Source organism: Naegleria gruberi (genome assembly GCF_000004985.1).
Source record: "Naegleria gruberi genomic scaffold NAEGRscaffold_40, whole genome shotgun sequence".
NCBI classification, from domain to species: domain Eukaryota; phylum Heterolobosea; class Eutetramitea; order Acrasida; family Naegleriidae; genus Naegleria; species Naegleria gruberi.
Window position 1 is genome coordinate 207,039 of NW_003163287.1, and position 14,808 is coordinate 221,846.

A 14,808-nucleotide genomic window follows, 5' to 3' on the forward strand; every position below is an offset into this window, starting at 1 on the left:
AAAATAGTAAAAATATTTTTTGTCTTTATTTTGTCGGAAGGAATGGGAGATGTTACTCTACAACATCTTGCCACATTTCCTCAATTTCATAAATGGCTTCAAGAATTTCTGAAAAGTCAGGTCTGATATTTTCATCAGTTGCCCAACATGTCTTCATCAATTCTGTGTACTTATCAACAAGTGGGATCAATAGATTGGAACTGGTCAATTCTACTCTATTCTTTTGCTTATTACAGAATAAATACCATTCACATTTTAGGGTATCTTCGTCTTGCTCGAATTCGGACGAGTCGTTTTGAATTTGGAGTGCATTGTTTCTTACTGAGCTTATTTCCCATGGAATGACTGGTCTTCTGCCCTGAATAACTTCACTACCAATAGAGAAGATACTCATCATATCAGAGCCTATAAATGTAGTATGACCTGATGTGTCAGAGCTTGTCAAATCAGAAATTTGTGAACCACTATTAGATTCAGTACTAATTCCAATACTAGACCTTTCCTTCTTGGTGAGGGGAGATTTTGGAAGTTCTGTATATGGTTGTACCATGAAGAATAATTCATACATGAGGATGGCAAAACTGAAAACATCACATTTGACTGTATATCTTCTAGATTGCTTGAGGATTTCTGGACTTGTGTATTGGATAGTACCATAACAAACACCAGTCATTGTGAGTGAAGACAATGGCTTTGACACACCAAAGTCACAAACCTTACAATTGCCAGCTTCATCTATGAGAACATTTTGAGGTTTCTATTACAAAAAATTAATTAAGAGTATTCAATTTGAATACTTACCAAATCTCTGTGAATGATAGGTGGTTTAGTGTTATGTAAATAAATCAAAGCTCTACAAATATCCTTCAATATTTCAAGTTTTCTTCCAAATGTAATAATTTCATTTCTAGCCTTCCTCTTCTTAGGATAGATGATCTTGTCCAAACTTCCACCTTTTACAAACTCAGTTACGATATACTTGTTATCCTCGTCCACACTGACACCAATAAGTAAGACAACATTAGGGTGTCTCAATCCTGTTAAAATATTAGCTTCATGTTCAAAGTTTTCATCATCATCACAACCAAATTGGTTAGATTTGATTCTCTTGACAGCAACTTCAGTACCTTTCCAAGAAGCTCTGAAAATAACACCTCCAGCACCTTCTGAAACTCTCTCCTTGAATTCCAAATCTTCAATTGGAATCAAATGGGCAGATGTATTTGTAGAGTCCATTGAAGAATAGAAACTTGATTTAGTGTTGTGCTCGAGAAGTTTAGATAACATTTCATCTTCTGCCTTCTTCTTTCTCTTGAGAGTTTGTGATTGTCTTCTAAACATGAAAGCAAATATACCCAATGGTATAGCAACCACAAGAATTATCAAAATACCAGCTACAATTAGAATTGGAACAATAACACAAGCAGCATATGAAGTGTTTCCATTCGTGAATGTTGGTAAACCCAGTGGACAAGAAGTACATTTGACAGCACCTTTCAAATCAGAGTAAGTAGAAAATGGACAAATTTCACATTGTAAATCTCCATTAAGGAAGAAACCCTCCTTACAGTATACGCAAATAGATAAATTCTTAGAACCAGCACTTTCTGTAGTCATACCTGTTGGACAAGAATAACAAACAGGAGAACCAGTAGAGTTTGAATAAGTTCCAATTGGGCACAATTTACAATCTCCTTCTGATTCGGATCCACTATTTGGTTGGAATGTTCCAGCAACACAAGCTGTACATTCCTTTTGACCCATAGTATTAGCATAAGTACCAGGAAGGCAAGGAACACAACTGGTAGAGTTGGATGAACCCTCATTTGGATTAAAGGTTCCAAGTGTGCATTTTGAGCAAATAGAGGCACCCTCCTTTTCAGAGTATGATCCAGCTGAGCAAGGTTTACAATCTGATGCTTGATAACTGTTCATATTAGAGTTTGCTGTACCTGCTGCACACTTGGTACAATGAGGAGCTCCAGGATTTGCGCTAAAAGTACCAGTCGAGCATGGCAAACATGACATTGAACTATTTTGACCAAATAGTGGTTGATAGGTACCTTTTTCACAGAGTGTACATTGATATTGTTGCATTAGATCTGCGTATTGACCTGTAGGGCAAGGAAGACATTTCTTTAAACCAGTCACAGGTGCAAATGTACCAATTGGACAAGCTGTACAATTTAAAACTTGTCCAGTAGTATTTGAAAAAGATCCTTTTGGACATGAGTCGCACAATCTCTGTCCAATTGTTTTTCCAAAAGTACCAGGTTCACATGGAATACATGAAGAAGGATAAATAGAACCCATTACAGGATTGTGGGTTGAAATAGGACATGGAATACATGAAGAAGCTCCTACATAAGGATTGTATTGTCCATAAGGACAAGGTGTACAGGTTTCATTTGAGAAGGCAGAAAGCTCATCACTTGCTGTACCTGCAGGACAATGATAACATTGTTCATCCTTAAACATAATTGTATAAATTGTTGGTAAACTTGGAAGGGTTCTATTGTAGAATGAAACAACATAGGCCTTATTTGATTCGCTGTATGCCGAATAAATAGCTCCATAAACTGTATCTTTGGATTTTTCAATAATAGTTTCCTTATACCATCTTTCTCTATTTCTAACACAATACTTGGAAGCGAAAAATCTAGATCTGACTTCATTGGGATTACCAACATTACTACCACCTGGTCGAATAACTCCAGATACGTAGGTGAAACCACTTGAATCTACATCAAATGTTGTATTGTAAACGTTTTGGAAAGTAAGCATTGATTGCAAGAAACCATTTGAATCAGTTTTAGCAAGGAAAAAATTTCTATCAAAAGAGCTGGTTACATTTTGCCCTTGGAATGATACATAACTACCAAACTCGCCAGAAAAGAGAATATTTCTATTTGGATCAAACTTGAGAAGACTGCTGAACTCTGAAGTGAAGAATTGGTCAGAAGTGATCATATTGTCATCCTTACTACTGTTAGTAGTAATTGTTTGCATCCATAATATCTTTCTGTTACCGGTTGTTTGGTCTAGTGGACCAAACTTGAGTAAATAGTAAGAGAGTACTTCTGAATTGTGATTGATTATTTGCAAATCCTCAAACCTGACTGCACTCTTGAAAACACCAGAAATTACAACATTTCCTACAGAATCTGGTAATACAGAGAACCCTTTAGACATACCCTCACTAGTGGCTATCCACAAACAAACCATATTAAAAGGCTCAATTTCAAATACTATAGTGTTAACAAGAGAAGAAGAAGTTGTAGTACAGCTAGGATCAATTTCAACGCTTCCTCTATATCCTCCAGTGATTAAAATTGATAAATCTTCAGTTATTCTAATAGATTCAGGGATTACGTTGATAAACTCCTTTCTTACTTGAATTCTTCCTTCATTGATTTTTAACATTACACCTGTGAATTGTGTAGCTCCATAATTTTGTTTGGCTTTCCATCCAACAACCCAAGTGTTATCAAACCTGTCAGTAGCAACACTGGTTACAGTAATTCCATCTGTAGAATTGGTTTGATCTGAGAGAGTAGCAAAGTAGTTGAAGCTTTCAGCATCCAAAACCGATGAAAACCTGACAGAAATTCCATTCAAAGGACCTCTTGGACTTGTAGAAATACCAAAGCCTGTATATGAAATACTACCATGTCTACCAAAAGAAATGTAGAGTGAAGGAACTGTTCCATATAAAAAGATTGGACTCACAATTTTGTCTGCATCTGTTTGATTTACCAAATACGAGCCGACTCCACAACTAGTAAATCCTTGCACAATTTCAGAGCCACAATTTTCACCAGTATAGTTAGTATAACACTTGCAAACATCTTTAGCAACACAAGCTCCGTGAGAAGCACATACAGACATATTGGTTGCGTCAACCCCAAAGCAATTAGCAATTTCGCAATTCTTTCCTGTGTAATTCTCATTACAAATACAATAGTCAGGAAAAGCACATCGTCCATTGCCTGAACAGGTCTGCACATCATTTTGTGGAATGTCAAAGCATACAGGATACTGACATGACTCACCAGCAAATGTTCCCAAGCTACAAGAACAAGAATTTGGTCTAACACATTTTCCTCTTCCTGTACATGCTCTTGTATCATCTTGAGAGTAAAATCCACATAAAGGAATAGTACAAAGTATATCACTACACTTATTACAACCCTCTGTAACAGTTGAAACTAGTGTATTAATGAAGCCTACAGGGCTAACAACAGTACTTGGATCTCCAATTACTTGCACATTACCACTGAAAGAAGCAGACACATAGAACTGTCTTGGAGTCCTTGCATCGGTCGATAACATTAATGGTTGAGTGGCTATCAAGGATCCCTTAATGAAAGAGTGAATGTAGGTTTGTTTGAGTTGTACATTTGTACTATCGCCAGTGTTAACAAATTTTTGGGCAAAGAGAGTGATTGAGCTTTGAACACCAAAGGTTATAAAACTATCCCAATCAATATTAGAGTAGACATTACCATTCTTTCCGATAACTACAAGCTCATTGTAATTGTTTGCTCGAATTTTAACACCAAAATATGGATTATCATATTGAACTAGATGAGCTATAAGACTTCCATCGTCTATTGATACTTGGGAAATGATACTACTAAAATTCGAAAGTTGAACATTAATTAGCATAACATCACCCAAAAATGTTATATCTTCCACAGATTTTGCTCCATCAATTTCAATAATTTGTGACCAAATTTCTTGATCGGTAGTCTTGAAAGCATCGTAGCAAACAATATAAACTTGGTGAACTGTTCCAACATCTGTCAACATGGTTTCCATGGTACCTGCAATGAAAACTCTGTCCTTCTTAGGAGATAAGGTAATCAAATGAGCTGAAGAAGAACCATAAAGATAGGATGGTAAAGGATCTACTTTAGTGGCATAAATTACCTTTCCAGTTGTGTTGGAGAGGGCACCATAGAATACAGAGCTTTGTTTTCTAGATTCTAAAACAACTCCAACATCCACAAAAGTTAATTTGGCATTAAATACTCCTGTAAAATATAGTGTTCCATCTTGGCCGTAAGTAACATCCTTAACTATGTTCATAGCCACACTACCCATAATTGTATTTGGCATAATAATGGCAGGTGGAGGGAAAATGGGTTGAGGGAGCTCAGCTTCCTTATTAATTGCTGGTTGATCCAAAATATTATCCAGATCAAATTGGAATAACATTAGTGTTGATTTAGATTCGTATTGGGTTTTTGCAATTTCCAAATATTGAGGCAATTCACCTCCCAATGCTACTCTCCTTTTCCCATTATGATCAAGCTTAGCCATCGTGTATAAATAGTATTTGGTGTTTCTTGTAACTATTCCAACTTTGAAAAGTCTAAACATGTTACTATTTTCATAAATTACCCAATACCCTTGAGTAACACCAGCTGAAATCTCTGCTACGACCTCATCAGCCACTGCCACATCAGACCCTGAAAAGTGCCCGATTGTATAAATTCGATTCTCATCACTCACCAATTTTCTTTGATCTACCTGCAAAGTAGACAGGAAATCAAATCTGGCTCCTTTCTCTTCAGGCGATGCACCTCGAATAAAACTCATTCTAGTTGATGTAATAGTTCTGTTTCTAATAATCATTGGATGAAGAAAATCTTTACTGCAGTCAACCACATGGTTTGGATTTTCGCTATCTGGATCCAGAGATACATACGAATTATAGAATAATCTCTTGTCAATGATACCATTCTCGGTTGATGCACAACTCGCAAGACTAAATAAATAATTATGTAATATAAGTATTATACATAGAACAATAATGATTTTTCCAATTCCTCGATTATTATTATTATTATGATTTACAACATTTAACCCTTCCAATTTTGATAATCCAATAATATTTGTTGTTCTTTCTCGATTATGATAATGATTGAACCAGGTTGATGAAAATTTATTTTTCTTCTTATCCTGTTGTTCTTGTTCTTGTTGTATCTGATGATGGTGCGATATTGATGATGAACAAGGAGTTTCATCATCAGAAGAGAAAAGTAACAGCGGTGATAGTAGTGTTTCGCCTCCAAGTAGAAGCAGAGACATTTTTGAGCTGAAGATTTTCTAACCGTAATGCGCGAGAAGCAAGGGATTTTTATTGTTGTGTCTTTTGGTGAGTTGGAAGCTTAGTTGGCCATGCTAATATCTTTGTGGTAGGAAGATTTCTTCTTTCTGTGTTACTTTCGGAAGGATGGTGTTCGAAAAGAAACTTGAAAGCCTTTTGATTAGTCTATCGGAAATCTATGGAATCATGTAAAATACAAGATCATCGTGAAGGATAGGAAAGACTTCAAGGATCAACCTCACAATGTACAATCAATTCTTCAACTTGGGTTGGGAATTCATCACAATAGCTATTTAATCATCTGACTCGCTTTGATGGAAAATATATTTTTATCTTCATTCAAAAGAAACAATTAATTGCTTCAACTTAGAACACATACTAATGGTCTTCTCTGCCAATACTTCTGATCAAAAACAACCCATCATCAATAATACTAATATGAATAATAACTTTCAATCCTTCTTTTATCAAGCTCATCTTTCTGCTGGGGGGAGCAATACTAACAATCATCATCAACAACCACCACTACTAGCCAATCAATCTAAAAGTCCAGCGAATAATTACTTGCCAGGCACTGCCAATGGACAAATTAATAATAATCTACATGATTATCTGTATCAACTTCAACAACAGAAGCAATCACCTCAACAACCATTGTTGCCCTTGTCGAATTCATCTTCCGAAGAGGAATTATCAGACCCAACTAATGATTTCATCAATACTTACCATCATCCCTCCACCGAATCACTTTATGGCAGCTCATTGTATGAAGGTGATGAACAGGAGGAATTTATGGATGAGAGTAAAATATTGCAAATGAATGGAATTTCCATCATCAATAATAGTAATAACGAAATAGATCATCAACAATCTAAGCACGTATTGAATGGAGCACAATCATCACCATCCTCCTCCTCAGCCTCTGTAAATATTCTCAATCAAATTAATCACCAACATCATCACAATACTACCACCACAACTGCTGATAAACAAGTTGGTTCTTCTTCCATCAATTATAATGGTGGATTGTATCAACAACAACAGCCACTATTGATTACTGCATCACAATTGCAACAATTCTTCCCTGTGAAACAAAAGATTAAGAAGGCAATCTTGTATATTGATCTGGATAATTTCCCAATTTCTAGACCTTCTGAATATTTGGAAATGTTAGCCAAGATTAAATCCAAATACTCTATTGATGTGACAGCAAAGAAGATATTTGGAGATTTGAATCAATTTGAAAAACTTCCAGTTGACTTTCAATTCTCACATCAATTAATCATTTGTCCAAAGGTTTCATCAAGAAAGAATACGACAGATATTGCATTGACCATTGAGGTCATTAAGGATTTGGAGAGAAAGAAACCATTCGATGTGTTTATTATTGCCTCGTCTGATTCGGATTTTGTTCCGGTCGTTAAGGCCATCAGAGATGAGGGCAAGGAATGTTGGATTTTGCCATCTCACAATTATCCTCACCAAACTTTGATGAGCATTTGTAATGGCATTCTTGATTTCAACTCACAACAAAATGTGAGTAATCCTCTTCAAGAGTTGAACATTCCATCCAAGCCATCTCAAGTGGCCAACAAGACGAGTCCAAACACATCTCCAAGAAAGAAGGAAGTACTTCCTGTTCCAAAGGTTCATGTCAAGACGAATCATATTCCTCCTTCTCAAAACAAGTTATCTATTGTTGAGGTTAAATCAATGATTACAAAGATTATTAGAAAATTAGAGTTTAGTGGTGTGAAAATTTTCAACCTGTCATGTATTCATGAACAATTGAGAGACAAATCCATTATTTATCACCACTATGGATATCCAACATTCAGAGCTCTATTCGAAGAATGGAGTCAAGAGAATCCAAAATACAAATTCGAAAGAAATGAAAAGGATGGTCAATTATCATTTGCTCAAGAGGTACACCCAAATATCTTACATAGACCACCACAAACAGTCCCTCAAACAGCCTCCACTAACCTTACCTATTCCAATGTAAAAATACTCCCAAAACCAACTAGCAGCACAAGCCTCTCTTCAAGTAATGAAAGTCCTGAACCATCTTTTAAACCAAAGGGAAGTAGGAAAGCTTTGAAGAATGCCATTACCCAAATTCTCAAAAATCTCCACCAAGCCAATCCAAAGGGAAGTTTTAACATGTCCTTTGTAAATGAGAGAATGAGAGAAAGAAGTCTCAAATACAAGGAACATGGCTATGATTCCATGAAAACTCTTTTCACTGAATGGAAACAAGAACATCCAACAGCATTTCTTGGTGTTCGTGAAAAGAGTGGCGAATTATACTTTTTGCCAACCTTCTCTCTTTAAGCTCAAGTTATGATACCTTTTTTTGAGCTCTTTTGTAAATATTCTACTCTAGGTTTTTCTCTTGTAAATATAGGTCAATATGATTACTAGACTAAACATTTTGTAAACTTTTTTAAATATTATTAAATATTAATTAAATATAAAATTAAAAAAAATGAGCAATATCCTACAAGGTTTCGAACCATGCAAACTCACCACAGCTGGCCGACCTCTCTATTCAAGTCCCAAAGAGTTGGAACAAATGATCGTGATTGGAATTGCCATCTACGACAACTCTGCAAAGGAATTGAAGGATTTTAATCACGTCTACTTGACCACTCACAGAATTTACATCATGTTTCATAGTGACAATACATCATCATCAATACAATCGGATCATGGAATTTCCTGTCCACTCTCATCAATAGAAAAGGTTGAGAAGGAGAGTGGAGGCTTCTTCCGATCACCGAAAATTAAATTCACCATCAAATCATCAAACTTTTCGATATCATTTAGAAAGGGAAAGAGGGATGAGTTTTATGATCATCTTCAAGATCAATTAAAGAAGAAAAAGTGGACGGAAGATGTAAATAATGCAATGCAAATATCAACATCAATGGATTCGATATCATCTCTAACAACAGACTCCAGCAATAATAATAATAAGAATGTAAAGAAGGATTTCACTACAAGTACAGCTGGTGTTGCTGGTATTATGAAGAGAATTGATCAGGAAAATTTGGAGGAACGAAAGGAAATGGATGATGCCTTCTCGGATTTGAAAAAGTTGATGGAAAAAGCTGAGGATATGGTTAATATGGCAGAAAATTATAAGAACAAAATTGTACAAAGGATGAAAAACGACACTGAAGCCACATCAGAGGAAACTGAAGAAGAAAAACAAATTTTGGACTTTTTATTGAATTTGGGTTTAGCTTCTCCTGTTACCAAACAATCTACTGGAGCACTTTATCATCAACAATTAGCCAGGCAACTTATTGACTTTCTAGACAAGATTGTACAGGAAAGATATGGTGGTGTTATTACATTGAGTGATGCATATTGTTTGTATAATAGAGCGAGAGGTACAGATCTGATCTCACCAGAAGATATGGAAAAAGCTTGCTCTCTTTTTGAAAAATTGAAACTTCCAATGAAACTCAAAGTATTCGATAGTGGCGTAATTGTTATTCAATCCTCCCAATATTCTGATAGAATGATGGCTGAAAAGATTGCAGAATTCATTAGAGATGGGCATGAGTGTGATGTAATGACATACAAGTTTATTACAGCTGTGCGGTTAGCTCAATTACTGAATGTCAGCATTGTTCTTGCAAAAGAATTATTACTTACTGCTGAACATAACAGAACACTTTGTAGAGATGAAAATGAGGAAGGTATCAGATTTTATTTAGTATCTGATGTGTTTGACAAATTTATTTAATTGTAAAAGTTATTGAAATTTAATCTGATTCTCAAATCATCCACTATTTAATTCAATATTAGAATAATATTAGAATGAAAATATCGAATCGAAAACTTACAGTGATCGTGAATTCCTCTTGTGGCTAAAATACTATTAATGATTGTTAGGAGCATCTTGAAACTCTTTCTAAATTCAGTTTCCATCTCTTCAAGCTCTGGGATAAAAATATCTTCTCTTTGAGTTTCTTTAAAATTGGCCAATTTGGTTCTCAAAGTTATACACATTTGCACAACTTTGAAAATGTGATTCTTTACGAATAGAGCTTTCTTTAACAGGAATCTGTCCTTAATCTTATTGAGATAGTCCAAGTGGAAGCTGCGAAGATCATCCATATTTTTTGCTGATAAAATATTTTCACACAATTCATTCCACAGAGTATGTAATATTCTATTCATCATGTAGTACTGTACAGTTCCAATAAAATGTTTCAATTGGTTAAGGAGAGAATAAAACTTGAGATAGGCATTACTTTTGTGTGTAAATGCATCAGTCTTGAGACTCATCTTGTCCAATACTAGTGTTTAAAGTTGTATTGTCAATTTAAAATATTAAAAACGAACCTTGTTTAGCTTGTTTTAGTTTGAGATTGAAAACTAAAACCTCATTATAGCTCTGTATGTGTTGAGCTGAAATAATCAGATTTAAAGGCCACTCTAATTCATAATTAAAAGTGACTGCATCAAAAAAGTTATTTTCCTCATGCTTGATACTTCCATCATCAAAGTGAACCGAAATTATTTCATCCAATTTCAGAGAAGTGAAAATATCAGTAGTGTAGACAGAGGTTGAGTTTTCGGTAGCAAAAGAATACCTCCTTGGAAATTCCATTCCTAAACGAAGTGCATCTTTGAGAATAACCTGAAGATCAAATGTTGTAATTCCTCTAAAATCAAATTGGAAAAATCTATCAGATAAATTAAATAATTTGGTGGCAAAATAGTCCATAATGTCACCAGCCTCCATCAAGTAGAATGCTCTTATTGCTGTCAGATGGTCCAGTAACTTGCATCTATTGACCAATAAATCACAAAGATAGGGAGATACTCTATGATATTGCTCCTCTATGTGGCTTGATAGTCCAACGTTAAATATTATTTCCAATGGTAGAGTTTGTAATTTTTGACTATTCTCTGATGAAAATTCAAGTACATCCATGAGACTCTTCTTCTTGAAAATTGAGGTTAGCTTGTCTTGATTTGTTATTTTGTGCTCCTTAGAAAAGTCAAAGAACAAGAGTTCTTGTTGATTGGTGCTATTGTCAGCTGGAAGTGCATTACTGTACAAGTCTTCCTTTTCTAAAAGTGATATCATTCGTTTTTTCTTTGGTGGTGATCTCAGAGAGTGTAAAGATCCAATGGGAGCAAGTGTGGTTTGTCTGATGTTGTTTGAAGAAGAGCCTGCAGATTGATTTTCTCTCTTCTTTGAGGATGATGGCGAGGACCTAAAGGAATTGAGAGGTTTCAGTGGAGAAATGATTATTGACTCGTCATCATCAAAGGGTGAGTGATGTTCATCATTCTCTAAACCCATCGAAGAAGAAAGTAGATTAAAGAGTGAGGGTTTCTCCTTTTCTAGTAGATAATCACCAATAGAACTGTTATTGGCAGCAATTTCATACTTTTGCTCAATATCCCGCACAATAATGATGGATTTACCTGTTGCACTAATCTTGTCCTTAATTTTTGAGAGCAGGGAACAGACCTTAGATTCAGTAAATCCCTCACTCCAGAAGAGAGGTGTTCCAATATCCACCAACTCATTCCTCTTGAGAAGAAATTCATTGTGTTGGTCCTGCAAGGTCCCTTCGAATATCCAGCTGTCTGTAATGGAAAGGTATGGCTTTAGAATAGCCATCAATATTTGCAATGAATAATCATACTCATCATTGTTGCTCTCCATGGAAATATATTGTCTCGTGAGAACTTTTTCATAAAAGTGAGAAATTAAATCTGACATTAAATTACTCTGTGAATCCTCTCTATCTAAGATTTCCTCAATTTCTTCATCCAGTTTTCTGAGTGTATGAATTTTTTGTTCAAAAACAAAAAGATTTGTCCTAAGGGAGAGGAGAGAAAGATTGTGTGTATCTCCAAATCTCTTTCCCATTTGATTACTCTTCTCCATTTCCGATAAATCGTCTCTGATTTTCTCTATTATTTGTAATATTGATGAGTAGCAAGATTGAATAATTGTGCTTTTTACAAGGCGTATCGATCTTGTTGCAGTCGAATGCATTTTCCTCAGCTTGTTACCTATCTTAATAAAATAATTTAAGGAATTATGTAGAGCTGTCCTAGAGAGGAAAGAAACAGAAAGCTCCCTATCAGAAAGCTCAAAATTATCATTCACAATTTTAAATATAGTTCCCTGAAATCCTCTCAACATGTTGAATATTTCGCGTATCAGATCATTTTGTCTAATAACTTTTGTACAAGGTGTAATTACCCTAATATTTCCAATAGGAGGAGTTTGTGTAATTTTAAAGAGAGTATAATGCTCAAATAAATGTCCATGAGGAAAGTGAGTAAATGGTAAATGGCAAGTGATGAGTTTGTTTGGATCAAAATTGATAGTATAGAATAAATCTTCCGATTTTTCATTGGTTGTATTGAAATCATCATTCATAAAATCATCGTCGTCATCAAACATTCCATGATCATCATTGTGTAATATTTGATGACGATCTTCCATTCTATTATTACTACTAAAGATATCTGTAATATTACACATCGTATCCATATGAAACACTACATTATCATCAAGAATATCATTATTATTGGTGGTTTTGGTTTTTCTTGCTTGTTTCGAATCCAATTCCTCATCATCGGACCAATCACTTAAATCATCATCATCCGAGCCATACTCTGCAAAATTTCGTTTATATTCCTCCAAATCTAATAAATTCATATGAATTACTGCTTCCGATTCCAAGTAGAGTGCACACCCAACAGTTACGTTGTTCAATTATTTTTTTTGTTGAATTATTTAATAATTTTGGCGGGAAGAGAAAGTAATCTTTTATACACAATATATTACCAATCATTACAAACTGCAAGTATTAATTATTAAGCATACACCATTTGAATTGATTTAACAACTTCGTATGACACTTCCTTATATAGTAACCCATAAAAACTAATTAGCTCGTACGCACAAATTGACCGCAGGATATCCAAAACAACTCATATACCTCCTGTATAAAAACCACACAACTATCCCCAATTCAAGAGTTCAATAACAAAAAAACAATTCAATCTTCAAACTAAATCATAAACATGATCAAGACAGTTCTTATTACTGGTGCTACTACTGGAATTGGTAAGGCAACTGCTGTTGCATTTGCAAAGAAGGGGTTCAATCTGGTTGTAACTGGAAGAAAGATTGAAAAGGAGCAAGAATTGGTTGAGCAAGTTAAGAAAGCAGGTGCTAATGATGTTTCTTTCTTTCAACTCGATGTCGCTCAAGAAACTGCTTTCGAACAAGTTGTTAAGAAAGTTGTGGAAAAGTATGGAAAGTTGGACGTGCTTGTTAATAATGCAGGCATCTCCATTAGCATTGATTTGTTGGCCGACTCCAAAACTGAAGATTTCAAGCAAATGATTGATACAAATGTTTTGGGAGTTTACTATGGAATGAAATATGCCATTCAAGCCATGTTGCAAACTGAAACCAAAGGAGCAATAGTCAATCTTGCCTCCATTGCAGGACACAATGGTTTGCTCTATACTTCACAATACTGTGCCACTAAACATGCAGTGGTTGGATTGACAAAGGGAGCTGCAACTGATTATGCCACTAAGGGAATTGCACCAGGAGCAATTAAGACTGAAATTTTACAAAATGCAATTGATTGTGGTGCCTATTCTGAGGAGGGCATTGCTGCCATGCATCCAATGAATAGAATGGGAACAGTTGAGGATATTGCTAATGGAATTGTCTTTTTGGCAAGTGATGACTGTTTGTTCATGACTGGAACTACCTTATTCGTTGATGGAGGATACAATTGCAAATAATACTTGTTTGATTAATGAGATTTCAATAAACAATGTTTTTAAGTTGCGAAATCATGGAAAGGTTCTTTCATTAATACCATTTGAACAAACTTTTAACACAAGTTTACAATCATAATAGTTTAAGCAAGCCACAGGTTGCATTGAAATAGTAGTTTACTTTTTACAAATGAAATATTCGAAATTTGTTCCCTTCACTTTTCCTCTTTCAGTAATTTGAAATTTTGATTTTCCAATTTCCTTATCAGTTTCTCTAACCATCGATGCACCAACCAATGGATAAGTAATCAATGTGACCATTGACAGGAAAACATCAGTCCAGAAATTATAAGTCTTGAAATGTTCCACAAAGAAAGCAGTTCCACCAGTTTTCAATACTCTATATGCCTCATCAAAGGTCTTTTTCTGATCATCCACACTACACAACACATCAATACTCAATACAGTGTCAAAAGTCTCATTCTGAAATGGCAAACTCTCACAAGGTGCTTCCATCAATTCAAATTTACTCAAATTATCTTTCATTTCTGTTCTGACCTTTTCTCTTGCCTTATTGAGCATTCCACTCGATAAATCAATCATGGTAATACTCTCAATCCTATCCATCGGATAGTATTCAATATTGGGACCAGTGCCAACGGCAAGGTCCAATACCTTACCCTCAACCATCGGGACAAATCTTGTTCTGCATTTTGAGAGTGTGTTCTTTTCAAGGTACTGCATGATCCAATCATAGATCGGAGCAAGAAGATCAAATTTTTGAATGCCAAACCATCCGAGTGGTGAAATCATTTTTTTTAATGTTGTTTTTCTGGTGTGATTCTTTTTTGGACAAATTTGGAAGATTGACATAAAGAGGCGAATTGCCACTCTGTCAACCATGT

The 14,808-nt window shown here is 35.2% G+C and overlaps 6 protein-coding genes across 6 annotated transcripts; 3 read left to right on the forward strand and 3 right to left on the reverse strand.

Moving 5' to 3' along the window:
• Nucleotides 1–5: 5 nt before the first annotated feature.
• NAEGRDRAFT_80639 (uncharacterized protein) lies at nt 6–6,096 on the reverse strand (the record flags this gene model as incomplete). Its single annotated transcript, XM_002674422.1, has 3 exons — nt 6–757; nt 802–5,773; nt 5,936–6,096. 3 exons carry the CDS (start codon nt 6,094–6,096, stop codon nt 53–55), a joined length of 5,838 nt encoding a protein of 1,945 aa, XP_002674468.1. The 3' UTR covers nt 6–52.
• Nucleotides 6,097–6,496: 400 nt separating this feature from the next.
• NAEGRDRAFT_70475 (uncharacterized protein) lies at nt 6,497–8,449 on the forward strand (the record flags this gene model as incomplete). Its single annotated transcript, XM_002674346.1, has 1 exon — nt 6,497–8,449. The coding sequence occupies one exon, from the start codon at nt 6,497–6,499 to the stop codon at nt 8,447–8,449; it is 1,953 nt and encodes a 650-aa protein (XP_002674392.1).
• Nucleotides 8,450–8,690: 241 nt separating this feature from the next.
• NAEGRDRAFT_50985 (uncharacterized protein) lies at nt 8,691–9,872 on the forward strand (the record flags this gene model as incomplete). The annotated part of the gene is made up of 1 exon (XM_002674347.1): nt 8,691–9,872. One exon carries the CDS (start codon nt 8,691–8,693, stop codon nt 9,870–9,872), a length of 1,182 nt encoding a protein of 393 aa, XP_002674393.1.
• Nucleotides 9,873–10,454: 582 nt separating this feature from the next.
• Nucleotides 10,455–12,821, reverse strand: NAEGRDRAFT_50986 (uncharacterized protein; the record flags this gene model as incomplete). Its single annotated transcript, XM_002674423.1, has 1 exon — nt 10,455–12,821. One exon carries the CDS (start codon nt 12,819–12,821, stop codon nt 10,455–10,457), a length of 2,367 nt encoding a protein of 788 aa, XP_002674469.1.
• Nucleotides 12,822–13,189: 368 nt separating this feature from the next.
• On the forward strand, nt 13,190–13,927 carry NAEGRDRAFT_70478 (uncharacterized protein; the record flags this gene model as incomplete). Its single annotated transcript, XM_002674348.1, has 1 exon — nt 13,190–13,927. One exon carries the CDS (start codon nt 13,190–13,192, stop codon nt 13,925–13,927), a length of 738 nt encoding a protein of 245 aa, XP_002674394.1.
• A 153-nt stretch (nt 13,928–14,080) lies between these two features.
• NAEGRDRAFT_70479 (uncharacterized protein) lies at nt 14,081–14,716 on the reverse strand (the record flags this gene model as incomplete). The annotated part of the gene is made up of 1 exon (XM_002674424.1): nt 14,081–14,716. One exon carries the CDS (start codon nt 14,714–14,716, stop codon nt 14,081–14,083), a length of 636 nt encoding a protein of 211 aa, XP_002674470.1.
• Between the last annotated feature and the right edge of the window lie 92 nt (nt 14,717–14,808).